We start from the raw sequence: 25,014 nt of genomic DNA, 5'->3' as shown, positions 1-25,014 counted from the left end.
AAATTATAGAAATTAAGAAAGTAAAAAACAAAATTTGTCTTTATTAAAATTTTCAATTTTTTTTATTTTTTCTTTTACAAAAAATGCTTTTTGTATTTTTTGATAAACTTTACTCAAATTTAAAATGTTTCTTTTTTTCATATTTTACTTGTAAAATTCATATTAATAAGTAGAGCGATAATATTAGTCATATGATGAAAATTATAAATTAGAAAGTGATGTTTGATGGATATTGTAAATTGTTGGCTTGAAATTTAATAGTAAAATGTTAAATTGTGGTCCTACACAAGTTGTCCATCAAACATAAAGAATCAAGATTATAAAATGATATGAAGCAATATGATGTTGCAATTTCAGACCATCTGTACAGAAGTAGATTGAAAATGCTATAAGAAATATGAAAAAAAGTATGCTTTTAGCCAAGAAACATTTATGTTGAGTTCATTAATCATTACACATTTAAAAAACATAAAAAGTTGATGATATAATTAATGATAAATAAGAAAGAAAAACTTGTTGTTATTGTACGGCTATATGACAATCAATGTTTAATAATTGCTATTCATCGTTATATGTTTTTTTATGAAAAATAATGGAAAAACTTTAGACTTTTTTCCTTCATAAAATTTTTCAAATTTTATTTTCATTTGCTTCTTTTAGTGTCTTTTATTCTACTATAAGAGACAGTACTACAATCTGCTTTGTAATTTTTTTTTATTTGTTCCTTAAAATCTACGACTTTACTCATTTTTAATGCGCTTGGCGCTTTGAATCAAAAATCATTTTTTTATATCATACCATATATTGTGATAACTTTTAATATAATTAAAATATGATTTCATCATTCTCCATAAACTAACATTTAAGAAACATAAACAGCTTATATTTTAGAAATATTTGTCAATCTTGTCTCAAAAAAAGTTTTAGATCATTTTTTATTCATATTCAAAATGATCAGGAAAATTATGAAAAATAGCTTTTCATTTTCATTTTTATTTTAGCTCTTGTCTGCTGCTTGTCAATTACTGACATGTCGTAATTTCATAAAAAATAAAAATTGTTATCAAGCACGCGATGCATCTATTTTTATTTGTAAGTTCAGCTCAGATGATGAATGTGGTTGGATGATTGCAAGTTCATTGTGAATTCATTTGGATTGCTAAATTTTTATGTGAATTTCACACGAATCATGATAATCGTACACTTCCGTTGTTACAATTTTAAGGAACTCGCTTGAGTCGATCATTAATATTAAAAATTCTTAAAAACTCTAAATTTTCTATTTTGCGAATCTTTGACTCACAGTCATCTCAACCCATCATCAATATTTAATCATTATGTTATATCTCGTTTGATATTCAAATTTGTTTAGAAATGACAAAGTTATTAAATAAAATCAGTAGTTAGATATAGTTCATTGAGCTTTATAGAATTTGTTTCACGAATTTATCCATCCTTCATAAGCCTGACTATCCTTCACTTCTGTGTTCTAGCAAATAACACGAATTTTGAAAAATATATATCTCCTTTAAGTAGAAGTTTTGTTAAATCATAGAATTAAGCAAAAAAGAAACTGAGATGTATTGATAACTAAATATAACTTATACAAATAAGTAATTTAGAGAATATATTTATATGTTGTAAGGAATAATATGCATAATGAATGAAAATGTTAACATATTTTGTGTCATTTAAAGAAAAAAATATCATTATACTTGAAATATTAAAAATTATCAAAAAAGAGAATACATTTTTTACTTTACTTTTGCGCGATTCTCTCCATTGATTGCATGATACAATCACAATGTTAGCGGATTATCATTCCACTTAAAAAAATGTAATTATCACAAACAAGTTGTGTGATCAAACCCTTGACTCCTCTAACCATTCTTCTTACATACCAAGAAGCGAAATACACTCGACAAAATGACTGCACAATTTTTCGACTATTTTTAAAACCCATATATTGGATAGAAGATTAGTAACTCGTGTGACATAAAGTTAGGAGATACTTCCATATGAAGTAGCGCTACCAAAATTTTAAAGATCAGAAGCATATCCAGAAATATTTGGAAATATGTGTGAAGGTCATGGTTTTGCATTGATAACACACAGAAATGTGAGATAAAGTACAGATCTCACGCATTGGATATGCCTTACCCAATAACAAAACCCTTCCCAACTAATTATCAGGAAACAAATGTAATTCAGTAGACTTCAATTTTTATCCTTTCCTGATTTTAAGAAATATTTAAATAATACGAAAGAAATATTAAGAAGTTGATTATGCCTCATAAAGATTAAATTTCTGATTTTTTGTAGATTAATTATACTGAACAATAAATTCCATTATTATTCCTTAATACTTCATGAATTTCAATAATTCACAATTCCGATTAAATTTGATCAGCATCTTAAATATTATTTCAAGATTATTTTACAGCCTATTTGAACTCAATTCATAATTTGAAATTTAATCTTCTAAGGCAGTCGTGGGCAACCTTGAAGCCTCTACCGAAATGACATACTGTTCATGCATGTATGGCGGCACACACAGGTAGGTTGCCCACGACTGTTCTAAGGTATTTTCAACTCGAAATAAATGAATTTTTTAATGATTATCAAACGTATATGTATGGATAATTATAATAACTGTATAATGTGAGTAATATTAAGTATTATCTTATAAGAGATTGTTTAAAAAATTGACTCATGCTTTAAGCATGAATGAAAATCATACAGTATTGCTAATTTTTCCCTTCTTAAGACAGAATAAAGAAATAATAATTGAAGCAATAATTAATTAAATTTTTTTTTGTCTGAGTCATTCCATTTTTAAAAGGTGAAAATAGTTTTTTTTTTGGAAGGAAATGTATTTTTGTTCTTTCTAAAATTTATATATTCTAAGCTTCACATGCAAATAATGGATATGATGATGACACTAAGTAGAAATTATCATTTTTTCTTTAAATTTCATTTTGATGTTTATGTATAATTTATTGATGAATTAATAAAGAACAAAGATGAATAAATTACAAAATTGTGTAGTAAAAAGTTTGACTTTTTACTTTTTTTGCTCTTAAATGTGTCTGATAAAATCAAAATTTAATTTTTTTTAATGTTTTTTTTCAATATTTTTTTATAGCGAAATAATTTCCAAAATTATCACAGAAAGAAGGTTTGTATTATTTTTTAATATATAATGTTTCTCTTCGTTCACAAAAGGGACTTTTCATTATTATTATTTTTTTCTTTTTTTTAAACATTTTATGTGGCGCATAAAAGTTTCAAACGGACATTTGCTTCTTGACAAGCGCATCAAGCAAACGCAATTTGGCTTTCTTTTCTTTATATAATGTATATGTATCATCCATTATTAATCTGTCAGTTTTAAGCATTTTACGTCCATTAACTTCTTCAAAATTATGTTCAAATTCTTTAATTGTTCGTCTTAACTGCTTCTTTTCTTCACGGACTGTATCAAAATGACAATATAGCTCTTTAACACTCATTGAATGCAATTGGAAATTTTCCTGAAATGTTGTTGTGACTGATGTGCTTGAAATAAGCGCTTGACCAGCGTCTAATGATGTTGATGTTGAGCTATCCGAGGGTGATTGTATGGCCGAGTGAACTGATGGTGGTGAAAAGTCTGTTGATGGTGTGACTATACCTGATAATGCAAGTGCTTCATTCTCTAAAATTGTTGGCAACTCAGGAACTCCACTTGAAATTGAATTGTTGCGATTGACAAGACGTTTTAGGAATCTATAACGATCATATAATGATCGTGCTGCATCACGTTCTTCTGCCGTTCCTGGACGTCCATATAGAGACTCAAAATATAATAAAGCACGCTGGACAGATTGCTTTTCTTCGATCAATTGTTCAGTTGACATATCTTCAAGACGTGATGAGCGATTCTCTTCAATGCGTTTTTCTTCAAGTTTCTATAATTGAAAAATATTTTATTTATGAAGGAAGCATAAAAATCAGGAAATAGGACCAAGAATTTATTTATTTACCTTTTCAATATCCTGTAAAGAGTCCTTAACTTTAGCCATTTTCTTCTCAATAGGAATTGAGTCATCAAATTTATTCTTATAGCCCATAGCTGTCATTGGATCCGATTTTATTTGACTTTTCTCCTTCCTCAGCTTGTGAATTTCCGCAATGTAATTTTTAATATTTTTATCATTCGACTTGTCAGCATGAGAAGGTCGATAACCGTAATTTGTTTCAAAGCTCTCCTCATAGGCCGAAATTTTCTTCTTCAACGATGTCAATCGCTTATTAATTTGTCGAATACGCTCATCGGGTGTTTGAAATATGGGTGAATGGCTCTTTTGATGTGTTTTGATGTTTTCAATATTCAAAAAATTATCATTTCGATAATGCTTCTTTTCAGTAAAATCAATATGATGGTACCTTGGTACAACAACATCATCATCATCGTCAATTGTTGTGTTAAATTTGACCAAATCGTGGTCATGTTTAACAAATTTCGAAATTGAATGATGAACATGATCAAATGTATTTTCAGCAAATCGTTGGCACACGATTGGCTTATCTTCAAGTGATTCCCAAGGATATAATGGCTTCGATATTACTGGTGAATTTGGCAAGTTCTTCTCATTTTCATTTTCAATAAAATTGTCGTCATCGACAACAATTTTATTATTTTCCTTTGCTTCCTCAGACCTACACATATCTTCGCCTTCTTTTATAACCGTTGGAGATGGAGTTTTTCTTGAACGACGTGGAGATTTCCTTCCTGATGCTTTTAAGAATCTTTCAGAATTTCTACGACGTTCGTGTTCATCTGATAATTCATTAGTATTAATTGGCGATAAATTTACGCTTGTAGCTACTGTCGCCGAGGAAATATCAGTTGAGTTATTTTTGGAATATGATTCGATTTTAATCTCTTCGTCAACAATTATCGAATGGTCCGAAATTACTTTGATATCATTATTTTCAGTATTTGAATTATGTTCTTGTAATGGTAATGGATTATTAAAATCTTCGTGCGATGAAACACGTCTTATGGTGTCGTTTTGGTCTTGACAGCTTGGCACATGCTCTTCACTACTGGAACGTACAACTTTTCGATCTTGTGTTATTGATGATATACTATCTTGTCGATCTTTTCGCTTACGACACTGTTGTTGATATTCAGTACTAGCAATTATGATATTTGGCAAATAATTTGATGAATTATTCTTGCTGTTATTATTGTTATCATTTGTGTTATTATTATTGATAGCTTTAATGACTGTTTGTGTTGAATTTACGCTTTCACTACTTCTAACTGATGCTGATGCGGTAAGACGATTTAAATCGTCTTCATTTTGTTCCGTGGATGGACGTCGCATGCCGCACTAAAAATAAAAGTAATTTGAAATTCAAATATTAATTAATTAATTTATTCGACTGACTTTATGGAAATTGCAATTTGATATTCAATGTGAAGGTTCTAATGAAATGTACTAATTTACTTGCTACTTGTTAGGCATTTAAAATCCAAAATATTTGTCCGACATAATCATGAAGAATTTAAGAATTGTGTATACTCAAATTATCTGTTGAAATATGACTAGAATGATGTACATCTTCATAATTAAACGTACATTTTGGATATAATAAAATCTTGGATTTTGTTATCTTTTTAGCATCCATTCGTCAAATATTATTATTTCGTGGTGAGTAAATTCTCACATTTCTTGTTGAACCTTTTTTTTATCTTAAAAACAAACATTCCGAGTATTTTTAGAAAGCAGCCTAAGAATAGCAAACATGACATCAACAAGCCTTGGTTATTGCCAAAAAGTCCTTATGAGGCAATAATTAATGTTTATTATTTTAACTCAGACTTGTTTGGTTTCGACATTTTTGTATTAATTGAGCACGTTTAAGACTAACCAGACAATAAAGACAGTAGTAGGAATTCATTAATTATAATTATTTGGCTCATGTACTCGAGAATCAATAATAATTGAAACCTCAAAAAATTTCCTTTATTACGTCAATTGAAAATTGTTTTCACTACATTTGCCTTTATATTTCATTCATGTGCAAGTAAAAATAGGTAACCGAGTAAGTGACTGCCATTTCTGAATAAATAAGTCTTGAAGAAAATAGTTTATTAAGAAAAAAGGCATTTTAATATTTGATAATATTACAAGCAATAAAGCACGATTTGATGATGTGCCAGGTGCCATAAATTATGTTCTCAATCCGAATGAGTACTTGAACGTAATTTCTATATTTTATCTATCACTGTACGTGTTTGGTTTTTCATGGCATATACTGGAGAATTCCAAAAATATAAAGCAATTGCTACCAATTGGCTATACTGATTAATCACATTTTTATAATTATCACAAGATGTTTAAAAATAAACAGTAAGTCTTTAAAAGTAAAAATCACGTTACCAATGATCCAAAAGGCACTAGGCTGTCATAAATCTTTGTTAATATTTTCATTTGATTTGATTGTCAATAAAACAATAAACTTTTTAAGGCACTTGAGAAGTTCACTTCTCAATCTCTAATTGTTGAATGATTGCAGAAAAATCTTGTTGCGAACTCTTTTATATAGCGTAAATTAATTTTTTTCTCGTGCTGTATTTGTTGATAATATAAAATCTTATCAGTATCGTGAGAGCTTTGCGTTATCACTAAATGTTTACGGACAAGAAAGGTGTGAGCTTTACAATTATGACTCTTTGTTATTCTTTTAAACAATACACAAAAAAAATCATTTCTATTGCTATCTTCCTTTGGTAAATACATTTAGCATTCAGGCGCAATTTCTTACAGTTTAATTTGTTTTTCTTGCTTCTCTGTCAGCCTGCTTTATGTCGCTACTAATGATATCAATTGACTACTGACTGTTGATATTAAATGGAATGTTAAGTATTGGAAAATTATGAGAAATAAAGCTATGATCGGAATTGAAAACAATTTCATTTATTTTAAGTGGGTAAGTAGCCGATGTTCATAGTTTAATACTCTAATTTGTAGATACTTCAATACTTGGTTGTAAGTAGAGTAAGTATCTATATCAGTGGTGTATTTGGTCCCTTTTGTCACTTATTAGACACCTTTAAATATCCTCCTTATTGTGCTTCTGATCAAGAGGAAATAAGGTCACTACTTGTATTCTTAATAAGCTCAAATAATCCCTTGATTTGTGTAGGTACTTCTTTCATAATTTTACTTTTTATTCATAAATCGAATCCTAAGCAACAATAAGCAGAATGGAAAAACAGGTGTTTGTAAGATATATTATTACATTGATCGATTTTCAGAATGTGATTCTTGCAGTTCAAAGACTTGAAGAATTAAGGAAAATTGTACTTCTGAAAAGGGATTTTCTAAATAAAAGGTTCGAACATTTTAAGAAATTCCATAACAATACTTCCATTATGTAAGCACACATTCTATATAATCACATGATTTGATTTATTTCACTTCAATAAATCTTGTTTTTGGGAAAATATCCCAAATTTTTATTTCTTTCTTTTTTAAAGCGAAACCAGTTTTTATGCCTTATTTGAGAATATAGGCGCGAATCACATGATTTTATATTCTACCAACAATTAAGAATTACGTATGTCCTCCAAACGAGTTTAATATTTATTGACAGATGGTAAAACAAAATTTGCGAAGCTTAATTGCTCAAGTCAATATTTATGAATTTATTTTTGGATATTAAGCTATTTAAAAATACATGTCTAATTTTAATTTTGGCGCAATTTCTAGTGCTCCAATTTATTCAATCTAGTTATTGTGAAATTTGATATTTTCACTTAAATATTCTAATTTTAACTCAATTTACTGCCGTAAAAATGCGTCAATTTTGTTGATTGTCGTATTATGATAATTTTATCTATGGTGCATAGCTGAGACTTTTGTCTCGTTTACCGATAAAACAAAAGAACGACTCATCTCGTTTTATATGCGATGACACATTCTGTAAATACTGAATTGTTCGTAGGAGGAAGTTTTTCTCACTGCTGATTATTACATCATTATTACAATATCTCGCATAAATGTATCATCTTAAAACCAACAACAACAACAGTTGACTAAAGTGTAAGCCTTTATATTTATTTGGAATTACATAACAATTGATATTTAAGTATGTAGCTATCATACAATCTCAGTCACATAGATACTCACAAGTCATTCAATTCCTCTTGAATATTCTCGTATGACGTCAATTCCTTAACTAATTGAGTGCGTCTGTTCTACAGCGCAATGAAAATGAATGATTTGCTCTCCATTCAATCAAAATAAAACTTCCCTGTTGACAGCTATTTGTATCGTGAACAGACAATATTTATCTTTTTTCAGAGCTCTTCTCTAAATTAGCATGCATTGCAAAGGAAATGGAATGGAAATTTCCAATATCTTCTCATTCCTTTTTAAAAACTGCCCAGTCATGAAGTCAAAAGTAAAAACTGAAAAGTCGTGAATTTTTTATCATGCAACTTTCAAGTAAACAAATAAGATGGATTTATGGCGAAAGTTGTACTAGCTATTGGCAACTGAAATTTAGATGCGCATTTTCACCGAACAGAACTACTTGCTCTTTACATGAAAATTAAAATTTCAGTCATTCAGACATTGGCACTTGTCGACCTAAAAGAAAATTCGTCTGTGAAAATTGAACAGCTGTTCACTGTAATATTAAAGTTGAGCATACATACTGACAATGATAATCTTGAAGTTTAAGGTTATACCAATGTCAATTTAATCATTTCTGAATTGTCGTAATCTTCAATTTTTAAGAGCCTTAATAAAAGTTTTTGTAGGCGTGTCGAGATCATCAAATGTCAGAAAAATTTATTTTTCTCTTTAAAAACTTTTTATATCTGACAGAAATTATAATAAACTTGACACCAGAATATCGTTTTAAAATTATTGCAAATCAATAGATTATTATTATTATTAGTATAATAATTGGAATCACGAGACTAATTAATGTCCTATAGGATAACAAACTTGCATAATTTGTTTATAGAAAGTTATTAAGTGCAGCAAGTCGAAAATATATTTATTATCTGCACGATATTTTCAACCTATAAAATCAAAGTTAATTTTCAATTTAAGGCTCGACTGACTTTCAGCAGAAACATTGGAGATAATGAAAAAACTTTTCACCTTGCAAGCTTTGGGGTTTTTCGTATTTTGCTCTGACATTCTATTTCTTTTTTGTCTAGTCACGAATAGGTAAACTTTCGGATCACTTCAAGTTTTTAATGGATTATTTCAGAAAGATAAGCTTTTAAACTATTGATAGTGTTCAAGGAGAATAAGATCTTGAAAATTTAAGAACAGTTTGAGATAAGCAACCTTGAGTTAATTAAAGCAGAAACTAAGGTGTGATTAAGAAGACACCACTTGAAAGCCTGGAACTCAGAGAATGATGCTAGCACAACCGTTGGTCCTGACAACAAGAACAATCTGGAGGATGGAATGGAGCTATTTAAAAAGAACCTGGGTATCTTGAGAAGTTACATATTATTACAGGTCACATGAGCATCAATAGCTATTTATTGAAATTAAACTTTATATATGTTTCGTATAATGACTTTTGTGAAGGACTGTCCAATGATAGAAGTAATTAGGAGAACAGTTCCAAGAGATAGTCGACCGCAATGCCTCATTGAATTTCGAATCCAAAATTTTATTCTATCTAACTAGAAATCAGGTCAGGTAAAGTAAAATATCTCAAAGTTCAACCCTTAATTCTGTATTACTGACATTTACTATGGATGATGATGAACATAAAGCTTACTTTATGATTAATAAATACAATTTACGATTGTCAGAATTCAACTCGAGATAATGCTATTCCTTTTCATCATTATTTTATATATTACTCATATTTCATCATGATATTCAATACCCATTAAGGCTTTAGTCTAATAGATAAGCAATTACATCAGGAACTCGAAACAATATATGCAGTTAAGCTCATGCATTGGAAATTAATTCTTAAATGTCGACATATTGAAAATTAAATGTTTATATTCATTAAAATGAAATGTGGAATGTGATTCCATTGCTCAAGTGATTTATAATAAAAAAATATGATTGGAATTGTAATTTTTCATGTCTATTTGATTGATCAAACGCGAAAGTTTTTTGGTTGAAAGGAAATGACAGAAAAATGAAGCAACAAAAAAAATAAGGGAAATTGTTGGAAATAAAAAGGAAATTTTCGCATTTTGGTATCGACCTATATATTTTTTCATGCTTTCAATTTCCATTCTTGTTTCATGTCCCCATCATTATAAGCACGTGAAATCGTCAAGCGCACTGAAATGTACGCGATTCATTTCACATTTCATGTCCTTATCATTTTTCCAAATGAAAACAAGCTTTTTTTCTTCCTTTTCTGCAATAATAACAAACAGCAGACACAGACAGAGTGAAAAAAATATTCAATGCCATTTAGTGCTTTACACAGAAAGATGAAAGATAGCTTGAAAATAAAATTCATATATTCATTAAGTATCAATTTATATTGTGCTGTTATATTTAGCTGTTTCATTATCGAATTTCATAGAATGTGTAAAGCCTTGACGTCACGAAGTCGGCTATAGAATTCAAAATATAATCATTAAGATCAAATCACAAGAATTATCTTCATCACATGACCAAACTCATTCAGATGTAGACAGGAGAGTTAGGAAAAGAGTTTGATACTGATTATAAAAAGAGATGCAAAAAAGAAGAGAAAACAAGATTCTAATAAGAATTAATTGATGGAAGATAAAGAGAGTTACGAGGTCATGATGATATTAATGAAATTGTTTATAGAAAAACAAGTGCGTCTGATTGTCAGAAGTGGGATTTTCTGTTGAAATGACTAATTTTTAATCTAGAATATTGCAAACAAAATTTTTATTAACTCATTTAGGATTGTTTGCCTTTTTAATTAGATGTGCTAAAATATTATAAAACTTCTCATTTCTTATTAAAATTTGTTGCTTAATATAGTTATAATGACTCATGTTTTTATTATTTTAAAACTCATTTGCTTGCCAGATTTTCAGCCTAAAAAAGTAAAATATTTATTTTCATACGTAAAAACATCAGCTGACGCAAATGAACCGTTTAAACAGTTTAAACGACTAAAGATAAAAATAATTAAAATTCCTTTTATCTTTTGGTCATTTTATATCGCGTTAAGAGATTAAACTTAGTTGATTTTTAATCGCAATTTTGAAAGTTGAAATCAGCGCCGTACAAAGGATTTTATGGGGACGATCCCCTAGCAGGCAATCATCGTGGTCTCAAGAGGAGAGTAAGCTGAGAGAAGCGCTCACGAGCATGCTCATGTATAAGCTCTTAAGAGCATACCCTTTACATATTAGAGGATTCAAATTCTTAAATTGCGTAATTCGCAATTTCTTTCAAAGCTTTAAAAGTTTCCCAATCTCAAACCTTTTCAAGTTCTTTTTGCATTAACAGCCAACAAAAGTTAGAAACCATAAAACAGACTTTTAATACATTCTTAGAGTTAAGTTAACAATCCTTACTAATGATGTAATAATCTTATATAAAAATGATTGTATAACAAAAAGCAACAAAATTTAGTGGAAATTAATCTCGTTCTAAATTAATGAATGAAACGGCTTGCAACAAGTCCAAAAAATGTTTGAAAGGACAATGGAATTAAAAAGTCAGAACAACTTTTTTGATGGAAGTTTGAAAGTTCTTGCTTATGATACAAGTCATTTGCAATAAAATAAATTAAGATTTTAAAGGTGGACATTGTTAAATTAATGTCTTTTGTAATTAGAGAAGCCAGTCTGACAAACAATATTACAAAGTCATTTCACAAAGGAATTTGCTATGAATAAATAAATTTCAGTTTCTTGGCGACTTTACAAAATAAATCTGACGCATGAGTGGCGGGATGAGAAAAGGAAGCAAGATAGTGCTAATGAAAACAAATCATTTGATGTGCTGAAAATTTAGCCTAAAAATATAACAATTATTGTCATGTGCAGTATTTTCGTTAAATACTTTGATTGAATATATGGGAAGTGTTTACGAGAGACTCAGCACTAACTTTGATATTTTTAATCAATTTTGCGTACTTTTGTACAGTTAAAATATTCTGTTTATATATTCTACATTAAAGGTGAAGGTTAAGAAGAAATGAAAATGGGAAAAAGCTTTTTTGTATGTGCTTACGTCGAATATTTTTATGATTTCTCGTGACTTGAGGAGAAATACTTTCATTCTCATTCGTTACCTAACATTTAATTGCATGGAAAATTTTTCATTTCTGATATTGATAGATAAAAGAAATGGAAAAGTTTTTCTGTTCATGTGAAGATATCCCCTATCTTACTACATGAATGTATAGATAAATTGAGCTTCAACCTTTTTATTTTTGTTTTCAGCATGATGAACAAATAAAAAGAAGTCTGACTACCGATTTCTCACGCAACACTGCTTTTTTATTTATCGACAAACATCTACAGATTTAATAGCCTTGTTTGCTAATGTATAAGCCACAAGTTCTCGGAACATATTTGAATAATATTTGATACATAAAAAAGAGGTTAGTGGAACTTAGGACTGCATTGATAAGATAATATAGGGAAGTTCTCATTATGATTACAAGAGATTTGGGTCAGAATCTAGTCACGAGGTAAGTAACAACTTTGTTTCACTTAATTTACATTTCCGGTTTTGCATTCAAAATAAATTCAGGGAAGTATTAAAGTGAAACTAATTGCAATTTCCTTAATTTATGTAAAATAATCATTTAAAGCCTACAGTTTTACTCACCACACACGCTTTAATTGACTCCCAACAAGTTTTCGCCAAAGGTTCAATTTTGGACGCTATGATTGATCAGTTGCTGTTTTTCCTTACTTTTGCAACTTTTGACGGCTAACACAGCAGTAATAAATCTCTTATTTCAGCAGATATTCTATAACTTGTTTACAACTTTTTTCTACTAATTGTGCTGAATAATCACTTTTTGTTACTCCGCTTCGTGTGCTTCGTCAAGAATGAACTTTAGCTTCCTTTTTATAGATATTAGATGTATTTTATAAAGCAAACAAGAGGCTTGTCTTTTCAGTAGCTCTTCTTTTGTTTAAACAAATTTCCTTAATTTCCTTATCCCTAGTTTTGCAAGATCTACCTCAATTAATATGAAGATGAATTAGTAGTAATTGTATCAAGTGAGATGTGCACAAGTTTATCGATTGAAATGAGAAACGCTTTTGGCGAGTTGAGGAGATGAATTCGCTATGTACTTCAAAGATGATGTAGGGATGACAAAAGAATTTGTTATATTTTTTTTTTCTTCTTAACTTGTAATATCAAATTTACTTTTTCAATTATCGACTTTTTTTATACTCATTTGACAATTTGAGACATATCGCGATCTCTGCACATTTTGCAACTTTTTATTTCTTTCTGATACGGCTTCTTCTTCTTTGTTTTATATTAGAGAAATTTTCTTAATCACTAATTGAACAAAACCACTAATTTTATATTCTTCTTAGATTAATAATGATGTATAAATTAAATTCTATCAAAACTTAGGATTAGAATTCAAAATTATATGTGTTTATGGTTGCTTCAAGAAATGTGTTGACACTAAACGATAATTTAGCATGTGAACCGGCTAATTGTTCTCTTTTGCAGCGCTGTGCTCACTTAATTTTTAATTTTTCTTTTAGTGTTTGATTATTGCGCACAATTTATACTTTTTTATATAAGTAGACTTTTTTTTATATTCTTTCACTTCTCTGTTGTCTCTTGTGTCGCTTTTTCGATATTGAGTATTTTAGCAAAAAATACTTTTCGTATGAATTTTCAAGAATAAAGCTTTAGATGTGAATGTGCCGAATATTTATAATAATTTTTTTTATACTGCTTGCTTGCTTGCTTGCTTGTGTTTATATTATAGAAATATATTCCTTCTTATTCTTTTATTTATCATACACAAATCACACTAAATGTATTATGATTCCGTTTCTGTATATTCCTTTCACTGCACTACACGTTCAGTCAAAAATCTCGTGAATGTTCACGATTTCAATACACGAAAAAATTCTATTTCGATAAACTACGCAGTTACGATGAAGAGAAAAGTATTTTCTTTTTTCGGATGTATTACGAGCTTTTTTTCGGCAAAAATTTCCTCTTCACTTCTCTCTATTGTTATGGTCGTCGTTGTTCAGTATCGTCGTTTTGCTCGTTCCTTCAAGTAATCTTTTTTGGCGCGGTCTCTTGCTTGTTTGCCCTATCTTTACACTCTGATCGTTTACACACGCCGGCAAGTATTTTTTTCTTTTTTATCGTTGAACGAAGATGAAAGAAAATTTACTTATTGTACACAAAATTTCTTCTTTGCTTTCCGTTGCTTCTTCTCCCTTGTAAGCGAGAGAGAAATATGAAAACACAATTTTTTTTGTTGTTTTGTGTGTGGAATAGTGCGCTAGATGGTCTACGTGACTCGAGCTTATCGTCTTTCTTTCAATTGTATGTGGGTAAAAAAAAGTTTATATTATGTATTTTCTTCTCTTTTTTCCACAATGAAACACTCATACAGAAAAAAATGTGAAGCGCTTTCGTAATATTCTATTTACTTCTTTTCTGATTTTCTCTCTTGCTCCTTAGTTTATAAGCATATAAACATGTTGAATCCCATTCATATTATATTTCATTTCATAAAGGACATTTACTTTTGTTTGTTTATTTATTTATGGATTTTTTTCCTTATATCTCTTCAAGTCACAATATCTCACTCTTGTTGAGAGAGTTCAGCTTTCCTTTCAATTGATGAATAAGTTTCTGTAATGAAAAAAAGGAAAAGAGAGAGAATTGAGTATGATATTTAGAAAATGTCTCACAATTCACATAAGAAAAAGCTTTCGTCATATTTTTTATATTTTTTCCTTATTATTTCCATATTCTGACATTGAAGGTTCATACTGTATTTTTAATTGTTTAATAAGAGTCTAGCCGAAAAGAAAAGGAGGCCATATGATAAATTACACTGAATTATTTACTTTGTAAATTTTTAATTCTCAGTAACTTTTGCTCTTTATGAATAATTAAAGCACCTGATGGTCTTTCACTTGTAATTTGCAGGTTAGTCAACTTTAACAGACATTGAGTAAACTCACATGCTCAATTTTGTGAGCATACTCATGAGCAAGCTCCTTGTCTGTTCGGACAATGATTAAGCATTTTTCTCAATTTATTGAATTATTTCAGATTTCTAAAAAATATACTTGTCTTTAGCAAAGAAGCATTTTTCGGCCAACCCCAATAATAATTAATATTACTACATTCACATCGAGTATTGCTCATAAATCGTTATTCTCCATATAGAAATTTTAAATTTGTATTTCTAATATTGTTTTTGCCGGCATGCAGCTTGTTTTACATTTGCGGCTTTGAAATGACCTTCAGAACATTTCTATTTGCTAAAAACTTAATTTTATTATATTTGCATAATCTTTGACTACCCAAAAAAACTCGTTTTCAGGCACGTTTTCATAAAGAGGTGCGGAATCAAATGTGCTTGTTTGAAACCTTACACAACTTACTCTTTTTGAGCTCATCAAATATGAAATTTAATTAGTAACAAATCCTATTACTGTTTTCTTACATGCGAACTATATTGTGGGTTCATTGGCGACAGAATTTTGTTTTGCACTTGTTAGCTTGATCTTGACTTTTATTACTGAACGTCTAATAAATTGTAACATCGACTGCATATAGCATACATATTTTCTGATGTCTGTTTGGAATTTAATCGAACATCTGCAAATTTTTGGCCTTTTTTTTCATTGAGTTATATCCAGTAATGTAAATATTATTCGAGACAAAAAGTATGCGAAAATAAAGAAGAAGATGGTGATGAAATGGAATTGGATATGAATGTCTTGTGGTATTACGAGTCGTTAATAAAATTGTTTATATTTATTTATATTTTTTGCATTCCACAGTACTTTATAGTATGCGGTCATCTGAGCACAGAAATGCTAAATTTAAACATGCAATAACATGACACGACAAGATACATATTGAAATAATTTCTCATAGGAAGGAAGACATTTAAATGAATTATTTTTAGTGCATTCCAGTCTTTTTCCTGTTTCGCGATGTATTAATAGAAAATTGTTTATTCATGAATCATGCTGATTGTCAAAATTGATGATTTTCGAAAGTATTATTCACTTTAAAACTCAATATTTTGATAGCGAATTGTCACGTTACATTTATTATCTATGAATTTAATTGCCTTTACTGATAATATTGTGTAGACTGGAAGCTATAAAATTTGGCATTCAATTAAATGTTGTTTACCATTTGACATACCACATAATAACAACTTAGACAATGCTGATATTTTATTGTAAACAAGCACTGACGGTTATAGAGTTAGCTTGCACGTAGCTTTTTATAAACTTGGATTATAAATTCATACTGAAAAAATTATAGTTATAGTTTGTGGTGTATTTTTTTTTTTCTTTCATTTGTGTCATTCACATAATGTCTTTGACGAGGTCTTTGACTTTATTCATATATCTCTTTTCTTCTATCTTTAATTTTAAAAATAAATATGATGAAAAGAGAGAAAAAATAAGTGAATAACGAACATCTAAAAATGCGGAAAATTTCACTTTACTGTTTTCTTATTGTTGTTGTTGTTACTCATAAACACTGCTGCTGCTGCTGTTTTTTTTTCGAATGTATGTCGCCTTGGCAAAAATTTTGTAAACAACTACTTAATACTATAGGTATTCACACCATAGTGTCTAACTGCTGCTGTGGAATGCAATTGATGTAATTTTAGATTAATGAACTTTGTGATTTTATACTGAATATTTTTTTACAGCTTTTGATCGCATAGCTTTATAAACTAAAATTTAAATCTTTTGAAGTTGAGTTTCAGAAAAACATTTTATCATTTCTAGGCAATACGTGACATTCTATATTTTTAATTAATCGCATCTTAACCCCGGGCGACTCAGGCTCAATTTAAACACTTTATGAGTTCCCTAGTCACTTTGTGTCGATGGAGAACAATTCATTCATTTAACAAATGAACGAAATCTGCAGCAATACGACAATTGACTTTTTAAAACGAAGATTGTATGACAATTAATCTATTTTGCAAATGATCCTAAAGGCATACATGGAAAAATGTCTCTAAAAGCTTATATGGAAATTTGTATATTCAAAAAGTGATTGCAACGTGAACTAATTGAAATTCTTGCCTAATGTGATTTTTCATTATACTGTATGCAAGTAGGTAAATAATAAAATTACACTATTTTGTTACTATTTGTTACTTTTCAGAGCTCTATAAAACTGCTGATTCTTTATTTTATTAGCTTTCATTATTCAGCATTTTCAGAATATGTGTTGAAAATGCATTTTGAGTTATATGTAGTTTACATAATTACTCAAATATGGCAGACTGCTCTTATTAGTTTTGAATGTCATTTAATTTTAATATTTTGTTGTTCTCGCTAATAAGGACAAGCAATTTAATAATATGTAGAATGTAATGCTTTAAAACTCAATTAATGAATTCTATTAAATTCTGCTTAAGGTTGTGGGGTCGTTCACAGATGATATCTAACGAGATCTTGCACGAAAGATTTGATTTTCATGGAATGTCACGGAATCCTTAACCCCACCTTTAAGTAAAACGTCATTTCCAAACGACCTCTAAATCGAATGATTATTTTTTCTCTCACTCATCAACGTTTGGTGCTTCTCACTTTTAATAAATATAATACATGCTAACAATATGTAGTGTACTTGATTAGAATGTAGAGCAAAAGTGCAATAACACCGTACGTCTGTCATTGAGAAGTAGCAACATTTTTCTCAATGTTTTATGTAATGAATATTTATTTAGCTGATAAAGCATTTTGTTCTACTGTCATTAATTATAATAGGAATTATTATCAATAGAGAGTATGAAAATCGGAAGGAAAATTGATTAGCAATTAACGTAATTTTTTTGCATCAAGTGATTCATTTTTGTAATTACTAATTATCAATTAATAAATTGTGTATATTCGCTTATAGAAACAAATATTAATTACACAAATTTCCTGATAATTGTTAATAATTAAATTATGATGCAATCGATTGTGAATCACTAGAAATTAAAGTGAAATTTCCCAAAACTGACTATGACTTTCCAATGACTGAACATGCACTTTTCACCATCAATGCACTTTCGTCCCAACTATAGGAAAATTAATTTTTTTTCTCACGATATTATAGATAAAATTGTTTTATCAATTTAAATGCACAAACAATACACTCACTTGACAACTCAAATATCGTTGAATTTTAATGGAAAATTTTTCATTTAATCGTTGATCACTTTGAAATGCAATTCCAATAATTTCACACGGTTTAAAATATTTTCTTTTTTATTATGAGAGGAATAAAAGTTGATTCTTTTCTCTACAGCCTTTTTCTTCTATTTGCGGATAGATTCGGAGTGAAAACAAGAGCAAATCAATATTTTTGGGCATGCGTATAGGAACTAAATTTTTGCGAATTGCTAACACATTTTTGGAGGCTCGTTTAAATATTTTTTTCTTCCTTCTTTTTCGTTTTTCGGATCTCCTTGTTCTAATTTTCATTTTTCACGTATGCTTATGACAATTTAATGCAGGCAAATCGATCGCTATCTAATAACATGAAATTGATCAAATATTCAATCGCTTTTAAGAACTAATTATTATTCCATTGAAAATGAATTTATTTTAATGCGGAAATTATAAAAAGAATGAAAAAAATTAAGTTCAATTAAAGCACGAAACATGGATATTTTGCATATATCTTCCGATCAGAGACAGTGGCGCCCCGGAATTGTACCCCTCCTTCCTTAGTTTTTCCAAGGTTAAATTCATATTTAGTAGACTTTAAAAACAGTTATTTTTCAAGTTCCTAGTTGTGTCTAGATTGTTCCTAACCCTTGTTACGCCACTGAATCAAATTGCAGATTATAATTTTACGTTATTCAATTATTCTTAATTTAGTGTTGTTTCGATCAATTTTTCATATATTTAAAATGGGTCATTGAATAATTCTTATAAAATGACTGAGTTTTATTTATTATTGCAACTGTGAGCTGCCAAAAAGCAAGTCGGCAACAAAGCAAGAAATTTTTTGCAGTCCCATTTCGATGACAAAGCGCATCTGTGTGTGATGACTGATGGAGAATTTCAAAAGTCAGAGCAGTAACAATGTTTAATGAAGTCAAGGGGAATATTAAGGAATAATTTTAAAGATTATTGAGAGAACGTCCATGAATAACCCGGAAAGTACATGATGTAGAAATTAGCGGAAATCTTGCCACAGACAAGCGTGACTCTGGTCCAAGGTCAAGTCGGTCTGGGTTTTTTGGATATCTTAACATACTCTGTGTGCCTTCCGGGCAACGAACTCTAGTCTTTATTTTAACTAACCACTTTAATCGGACGAAGCAAATTGGAAGCTAACATAAATTCTCATTAAATCACAATGATGATTTTTATTAATATGGATTAATATAAACAAGAATGACCTTGAAAAATGATACAGTAACCCAAAGTGAGAGAATTAAGGATACATATAATCCATGAAAAAAAAAATGTATAAAAACATCTTCGTAAATACGTGATCAAAGTTTTGTTTTCTTCTTATCCACTGTTTATGAATGGAGCAATATAGTTAGCGAAAATTTATTCTAAAAAAGACGACAACAATTATCGCAGAATCATTTTTCTCTCACGCACACATCCTCAATTTCTCTTCCCCTTCGAAAATTTTTGTGTACATTACTTCAAGATATTTTCTTCTTTATCACAGAGCAGAGTGATATAAATGTTAGGCAGTAGTCACGTTTGAAGGTCATATTATCTGTGTATGAAGAAATATATGTGTATATTGCATAATAGAAATCTTCTTATGCTCTTTTGCTCTTCATTCTCAAAGGAATTTTCGCTATCTTTCCATTTTACTTTACATTTGCCAATTCTTATTTTTTTCTTATTCATACAACATTGTTGTTGCTTATTGGTCTTCTTATTATCTTATTTTTTTCCATCTGCCAACGTCATGAGTTTCATTTTTTTTGCTTTATGGATGTTGTTTTCTTTGCATTTTATATATATTTTGTTTATAAAATAACAAAGCGATGAATTTACTATATTTATTAATATGCGTGAAGAAATGACAATCAAAATGTTGATGAACTCTCGATTGAGATACATATTTATCCATACAACACAGATTTTTGGGGACATGAAAAAACGCACGAATCTGCGAAAATAATTTGTTGTTTGTTTCTATTTGATATACATATATTTTTTTGTTGGAGGTATTTCTCTCTTCGACATTACACAATTATTATTAACTCATATAATATTTGGAGTATGCGATGAATTGAGAGAAGAAAAAAAAAATGTAAACATGATAAAGTGAAATAGGGTGTGTATTATTTGCGGCATATGATATCAACCAAGTGAATATCATTACACAAATGTATCAGCAATCAAAGTTTTATGCGCATTTAATCGATAATCCTTAATTATTTGTTTAATATTCACTTTTCCTTTCACTCTTACACAATGTCGGTTCCAATTTCATTTCAGATATTGTCAAAAATGAAATTTTATTATGCGTACAAATACAATCATACGGAACGTCAATAAAAGTTGGCACTGAACATTCTAGAAGTGCTTCATGCACGGAACAAATTTTAAAATCAGAATTAAATGGAATAATAAGAAGTTGTGTACAATGCACAGCCAAGAAGATATAAATGAATATAAAAATTTTAATGGAAAATTTCTCACCATACAAATGGATATTCTTATTTAATTCAACTTATTCCGATAGTGTATGGATATAAAACTTTTAATATCACTGATTGATTATTAATTTTGACGTATTTCCAATAATTTTCAAATTTTAATTTTTCTTTTCACAATGAACATCAATATTGACGTGAGAAACTACTTTTATTGTTGCAAAATGAAAGCTGTATAACATTGTAGGACTTTGATGCAATGTAGAAAACGTAAATTACATGGACAGTCTAGCGTTGCTTATGTCTGAACCTCTTTTTGTGATTTATAGTGTGACATGATGGATATGCATCAAATCTGAAGACTCAAATTGATTTCATTAACGTCTGACACTAGTAATTAGGCATAAAATCAGTAAATTGCTGAATAAATCTTAGTGTATCCAATAGTATCCTCGAAACTCTTTTTCGCTCGACTATCCCAACATAAACTTCCTAAGAAACATTTGCTGGACGTACTCATTACAAAGGAATTTTTCTTGTCTCATAAAAAAACTTTCATAAAAGAGATTTCTTAGTTTTTAATATTTTTGCCATTAATTAAACATTAGATATAGCATTGGATACGTAAAAAGACTGATAAGATGTTCTTGTGTCCGATAACAAGACGTGGGAAGAAGAAGAAATGTAAGTTCTTTAATAAAATGATATTCTAATTAACAAAATTTTTGTGAAAGACATATTGGGGTCATCAAACTTCTTATTCTTATGAGAAACATTTCAACCTGTTGCATCTTCATTCATCAATAATTGCGATGCATCTGTTGCACTCATAATTCTCTTTTTTTGTGTCATTTTAACAGCTTCGAGTAGTGATAATGATAAGAATTTAAATAATTCGGGCAGTAGTATTGGAATGGGAAGAATAACAGGTTCTGCATCAATTGAAACATTAGGTAAATAAATATATATATTTTATCCAGTGCCTGAATAATAATTAAAATAATTAATTAATTTAGTAAGAGTCGGTATCGAAAAGGAACATGGATTAGGACCGGATTCAAAAATGGTTGTGTTGCATGACTTTACACCTTGCGTTGATGATGAATTAGAAGTTAAACGAGGACAAATTGTAAATATTTTATATCGAGAGAATGATTGGGTTTATATAATAGGACAGGACACAAGACAAGAAGGTTTCATTCCACATTCGTATTGTGCACCGTATAATAGTCAGCTAGCTGATCTAGCTATTAAAAAGAAATTGCCCCGTAATGCAAATGTGCCAGGAGTTGAGAATCAACTTAGTGATTATAGTGAGATGGAAAATCATCAAACAAATGACATCAATATACAGAATAATTTAAAGCATTCACAAGCAAGCTTAAATTCTGAGCCAGGTAAGAGGAAATAATTTATACGACGATAGCTGTAACGAATATTTTATTTTATATCTGCAGATTACTTGCCATTTTCAAAGGATCCAAGTGGAAGATATATTGTCCTTTACACATTTATTGCGAGGGACGAGAACGATGTGTCTGTTGAACGGGGTGAATTCGTGACTGTTTTGAATAAAGAAGGTAAATATTTATGCTGCTTTGGGATTTGCCAAACTAGTTCACGGATGGACAAAATACGTTGTAACTAGTTAAAGACAGATACTACCCAGTCGATGACTAGTTCTAATGTTGGATGACGATCTATATCTGTGATTTGTTTGGGAACATCCCTGCTTATATTTAGAAGTGCCCTTTATTAATTTGGAATATTCTTTATTCACAGATGTTGACTGGTATTGGATTGTAAGAACTGATGGACAGGAAGGATTTGTGCCAAGTGCCTTTGTATATCCAGCAGAAAATATTTTACAAGCTCAAGATACATTAGCAGGAAATACTCCGAATAATGTGAATACAACGAACAATTTAAATAATAATGGGAATCTCTTTTCGCTTAATAATAGTAATAATAATATAAACAATAATACTCAGTTTAATGCAACAAGTGCTAGTTTTTTGAATAATAATCAGCAACAGCAGACAATTCAAAATGAATTTTCATCACAAGACGATTTGAGATATCATGGAACAGAATTAGTTATGTTATATGATTATAAGGCACAAGCGCCAGATGATTTAAGTGTGCGACGTGGTGAATTGATCTATGCTGACTTGAATAATCAAACAGTTGATGGCTGGTTATGGTGTTATGCTCCGAAGGCATCGAAAAAGTGTGGAAAATATGGCTTCATCCCGAAGAGTTATACGCATACATACAATAGGCAAAACACGAGCGTTTAATGCTACATGTTTAATTATTGAATTTAATGAGATTATATGTATGGAAATCGCTTCCGTCCCAAAACTTTTTTTTAACAAATTACTAACAAACACATTCCAAATTATGCCTTACAAATTGAACTTCCAGTGTTGATGAGTGAAATTTTTTAGGATTAAAATATGTTTTTATAACTTGACATTTATTTTTCAATGAAAATAAATTTTAAATTTTATTTTATAAAAAAATCATTTTTTGTTAATTTTTAGAGACTCCAATAATACATTACATCTGCAACATGCACATAACTTATCGTATAAAATATTCGATATTAATTTTAACATCTATAGCTATAATATCTTAGGTATATTTTCACTTCATACTTATGAGAGCATATTCATATCCAGCAGTTTATAATTTTAACAATTTTAGGTACATGTGTACTTGCATAAATTTTGAATTTCAACAAACCCGATTGGCACATATAGAAATGTTGCCATCACGTCGACCAATCGATAGTATTCTTAGAACCAAGTGACTGTCACTTAGTTTTAAGTATACTGCCTCGTCGCTGTGATGACAACATTTCATTATGTGCCGATCAGAATAGGTACGGTTAAATACAAAAACAATTATCAACATCATGCGAATAACGTGCCAAATGAGAGTATCTAATCAGAATATGAAAACACTCTATGTAAAATCGTATAAAAATTTTTGTAGGAAGCTTTTTTGCAAAATAAGAAACATCTTTAAGGCAACCGGTAGATTACAATTTTGCACAGCATTAAAAAATTATTATCATTATTGTTTGATTTTGCAATTAGTACGAATTGTCAGTCTTTGAGCACTTTCCAATTGATGATCTAAAACGTTTTAGAAAGTATATTTTTTTATTGCACTTTTGAAAATTATCTATCGAAATTATATTGCCACTTACTTTACGATTGATGTCAGGTAATCATTTTTATGAGTGAGATTCGTTATGATTTCATCTTTTGCTTTTAGTTGCATTTTGAGATATGCGATGGTTTCTTCTTGTGCTTCAAAGATTGCTTTACAATCCTCCATACTTTCAGAAAATAGTGGCGGTTCATCTAGACAAAAGAATTCACGCACCACTGGACATTTCTTCATTTCCGGATTTTCCAATACGGTATTAATAAACGTCTGTAATCCAGTGATTCGAGTGTCAAGGAATCCGGAGCTAAAGTTATTTCCAAACCATTTCTTTTTTGGAAGAACAAGATTTGTATTAGGAAATAGTTGTTTGAGTTTTGTATGTAGTCTAGTAAAATCAGTGAAACGTCGTAATACTAGCCAAAAACTATTCTTCTCATAGTTCTCGACCCTTAGCTTAAATATTGTGAATCTGCTTCTTTCTTCCATCACTTCGTACCCGACAATTGGAATTTTTATTGAATCACTATCTGTTATCATACTGTATGTACTTATTTCCATAACGTTTGAGTTCCTATGTGTATTGCAAGGAGTTGATGATGTCATATAATTGTATACACTATTTAAATTCCTTTCAGATTTTGATGGTTTGACTGATTTTATACTTTTTATATCTTTATCTTGTTGAATATTTGTAAGGTCTCCTTCAGATTTTATTTTCCTGAGTCTGATATTTGTGGAGCTGGATTTATATAATTCAGAACTTGAATTCCACTTTAATACAGCTGATTTTGTTGACTGGTCAATATTATTATTGTTAAAATTATATTTTTGTACGTTTCTTCTCTTTAATGCCTTCACTGTATTCATTACTGATATGTTTGCTGTATATTTTAAACTATATAGATCTATTTATATTACTTTAACTCCTTAGGACATTTGTTTTAAAACAGAAATAAATGAAAATCAAAATATTTTAGAAAGTCACGTCTTTGTTATTATTTTTATGTT

The 25,014-nt window shown here is 29.5% G+C and overlaps 3 protein-coding genes across 5 annotated transcripts; 1 reads left to right on the top strand and 2 right to left on the bottom strand.

The window, feature by feature from the left end:
- Nucleotides 1–142: 142 nt before the first annotated feature.
- Nucleotides 143–21,026, bottom strand: LOC139094098 (protein FAM13A). Of its 2 annotated transcripts, XM_070645014.1 has the most exons (4): nt 20,873–21,026; nt 12,822–14,843; nt 4,026–5,381; nt 143–3,950 (listed from the first exon to the last, which is right to left on the bottom strand). In XM_070645014.1, the coding sequence occupies exons 3-4, from the start codon at nt 5,373–5,375 to the stop codon at nt 3,288–3,290; spliced, it is 2,013 nt and encodes a 670-aa protein (XP_070501115.1). In that variant the 5' UTR covers nt 5,376–5,381; nt 12,822–14,843; nt 20,873–21,026; the 3' UTR covers nt 143–3,287. The 2 variants fall into 2 exon arrangements, with proteins under 2 accessions (XP_070501115.1, XP_070501114.1); XM_070645013.1 differs by lacking the exons at nt 12,822–14,843; nt 20,873–21,026 and adding an exon at nt 6,435–6,578.
- Dlish (Dachs ligand with SH3s) lies at nt 14,194–23,343 on the top strand. Of its 2 annotated transcripts, XM_070645016.1 has the most exons (6): nt 14,194–14,325; nt 21,435–21,510; nt 21,687–21,779; nt 21,843–22,223; nt 22,284–22,406; nt 22,609–23,343. In XM_070645016.1, the coding sequence occupies exons 2-6, from the start codon at nt 21,468–21,470 to the stop codon at nt 23,124–23,126; spliced, it is 1,158 nt and encodes a 385-aa protein (XP_070501117.1). In that variant the 5' UTR covers nt 14,194–14,325; nt 21,435–21,467; the 3' UTR covers nt 23,127–23,343. The 2 variants fall into 2 exon arrangements, with proteins under 2 accessions (XP_070501117.1, XP_070501116.1); XM_070645015.1 differs by lacking the exon at nt 14,194–14,325 and having other exon boundaries at nt 18,060–21,510; nt 22,609–23,342.
- Snx16 (sorting nexin 16) lies at nt 23,305–24,997 on the bottom strand. The gene is made up of 2 exons (XM_070645017.1): nt 24,044–24,997; nt 23,305–23,969 (listed from the first exon to the last, which is right to left on the bottom strand). Exons 1-2 carry the CDS (start codon nt 24,871–24,873, stop codon nt 23,927–23,929), a joined length of 873 nt encoding a protein of 290 aa, XP_070501118.1. The 5' UTR covers nt 24,874–24,997; the 3' UTR covers nt 23,305–23,926.
- Nucleotides 24,998–25,014: the final 17 nt, after the last annotated feature.

The sequence above is a fragment of the Chironomus tepperi genome, unplaced genomic scaffold (assembly GCF_022539635.2).
Source record: "Chironomus tepperi strain 1889 unplaced genomic scaffold, CSIRO-AGI_Ctep_v1 contig_349, whole genome shotgun sequence".
Taxonomy (NCBI): Eukaryota; Metazoa; Arthropoda; class Insecta; order Diptera; family Chironomidae; genus Chironomus; species Chironomus tepperi.
Note: the sequence above shows the minus strand (reverse complement) of the source record. Positions and strands in the feature narration are given on the sequence as shown.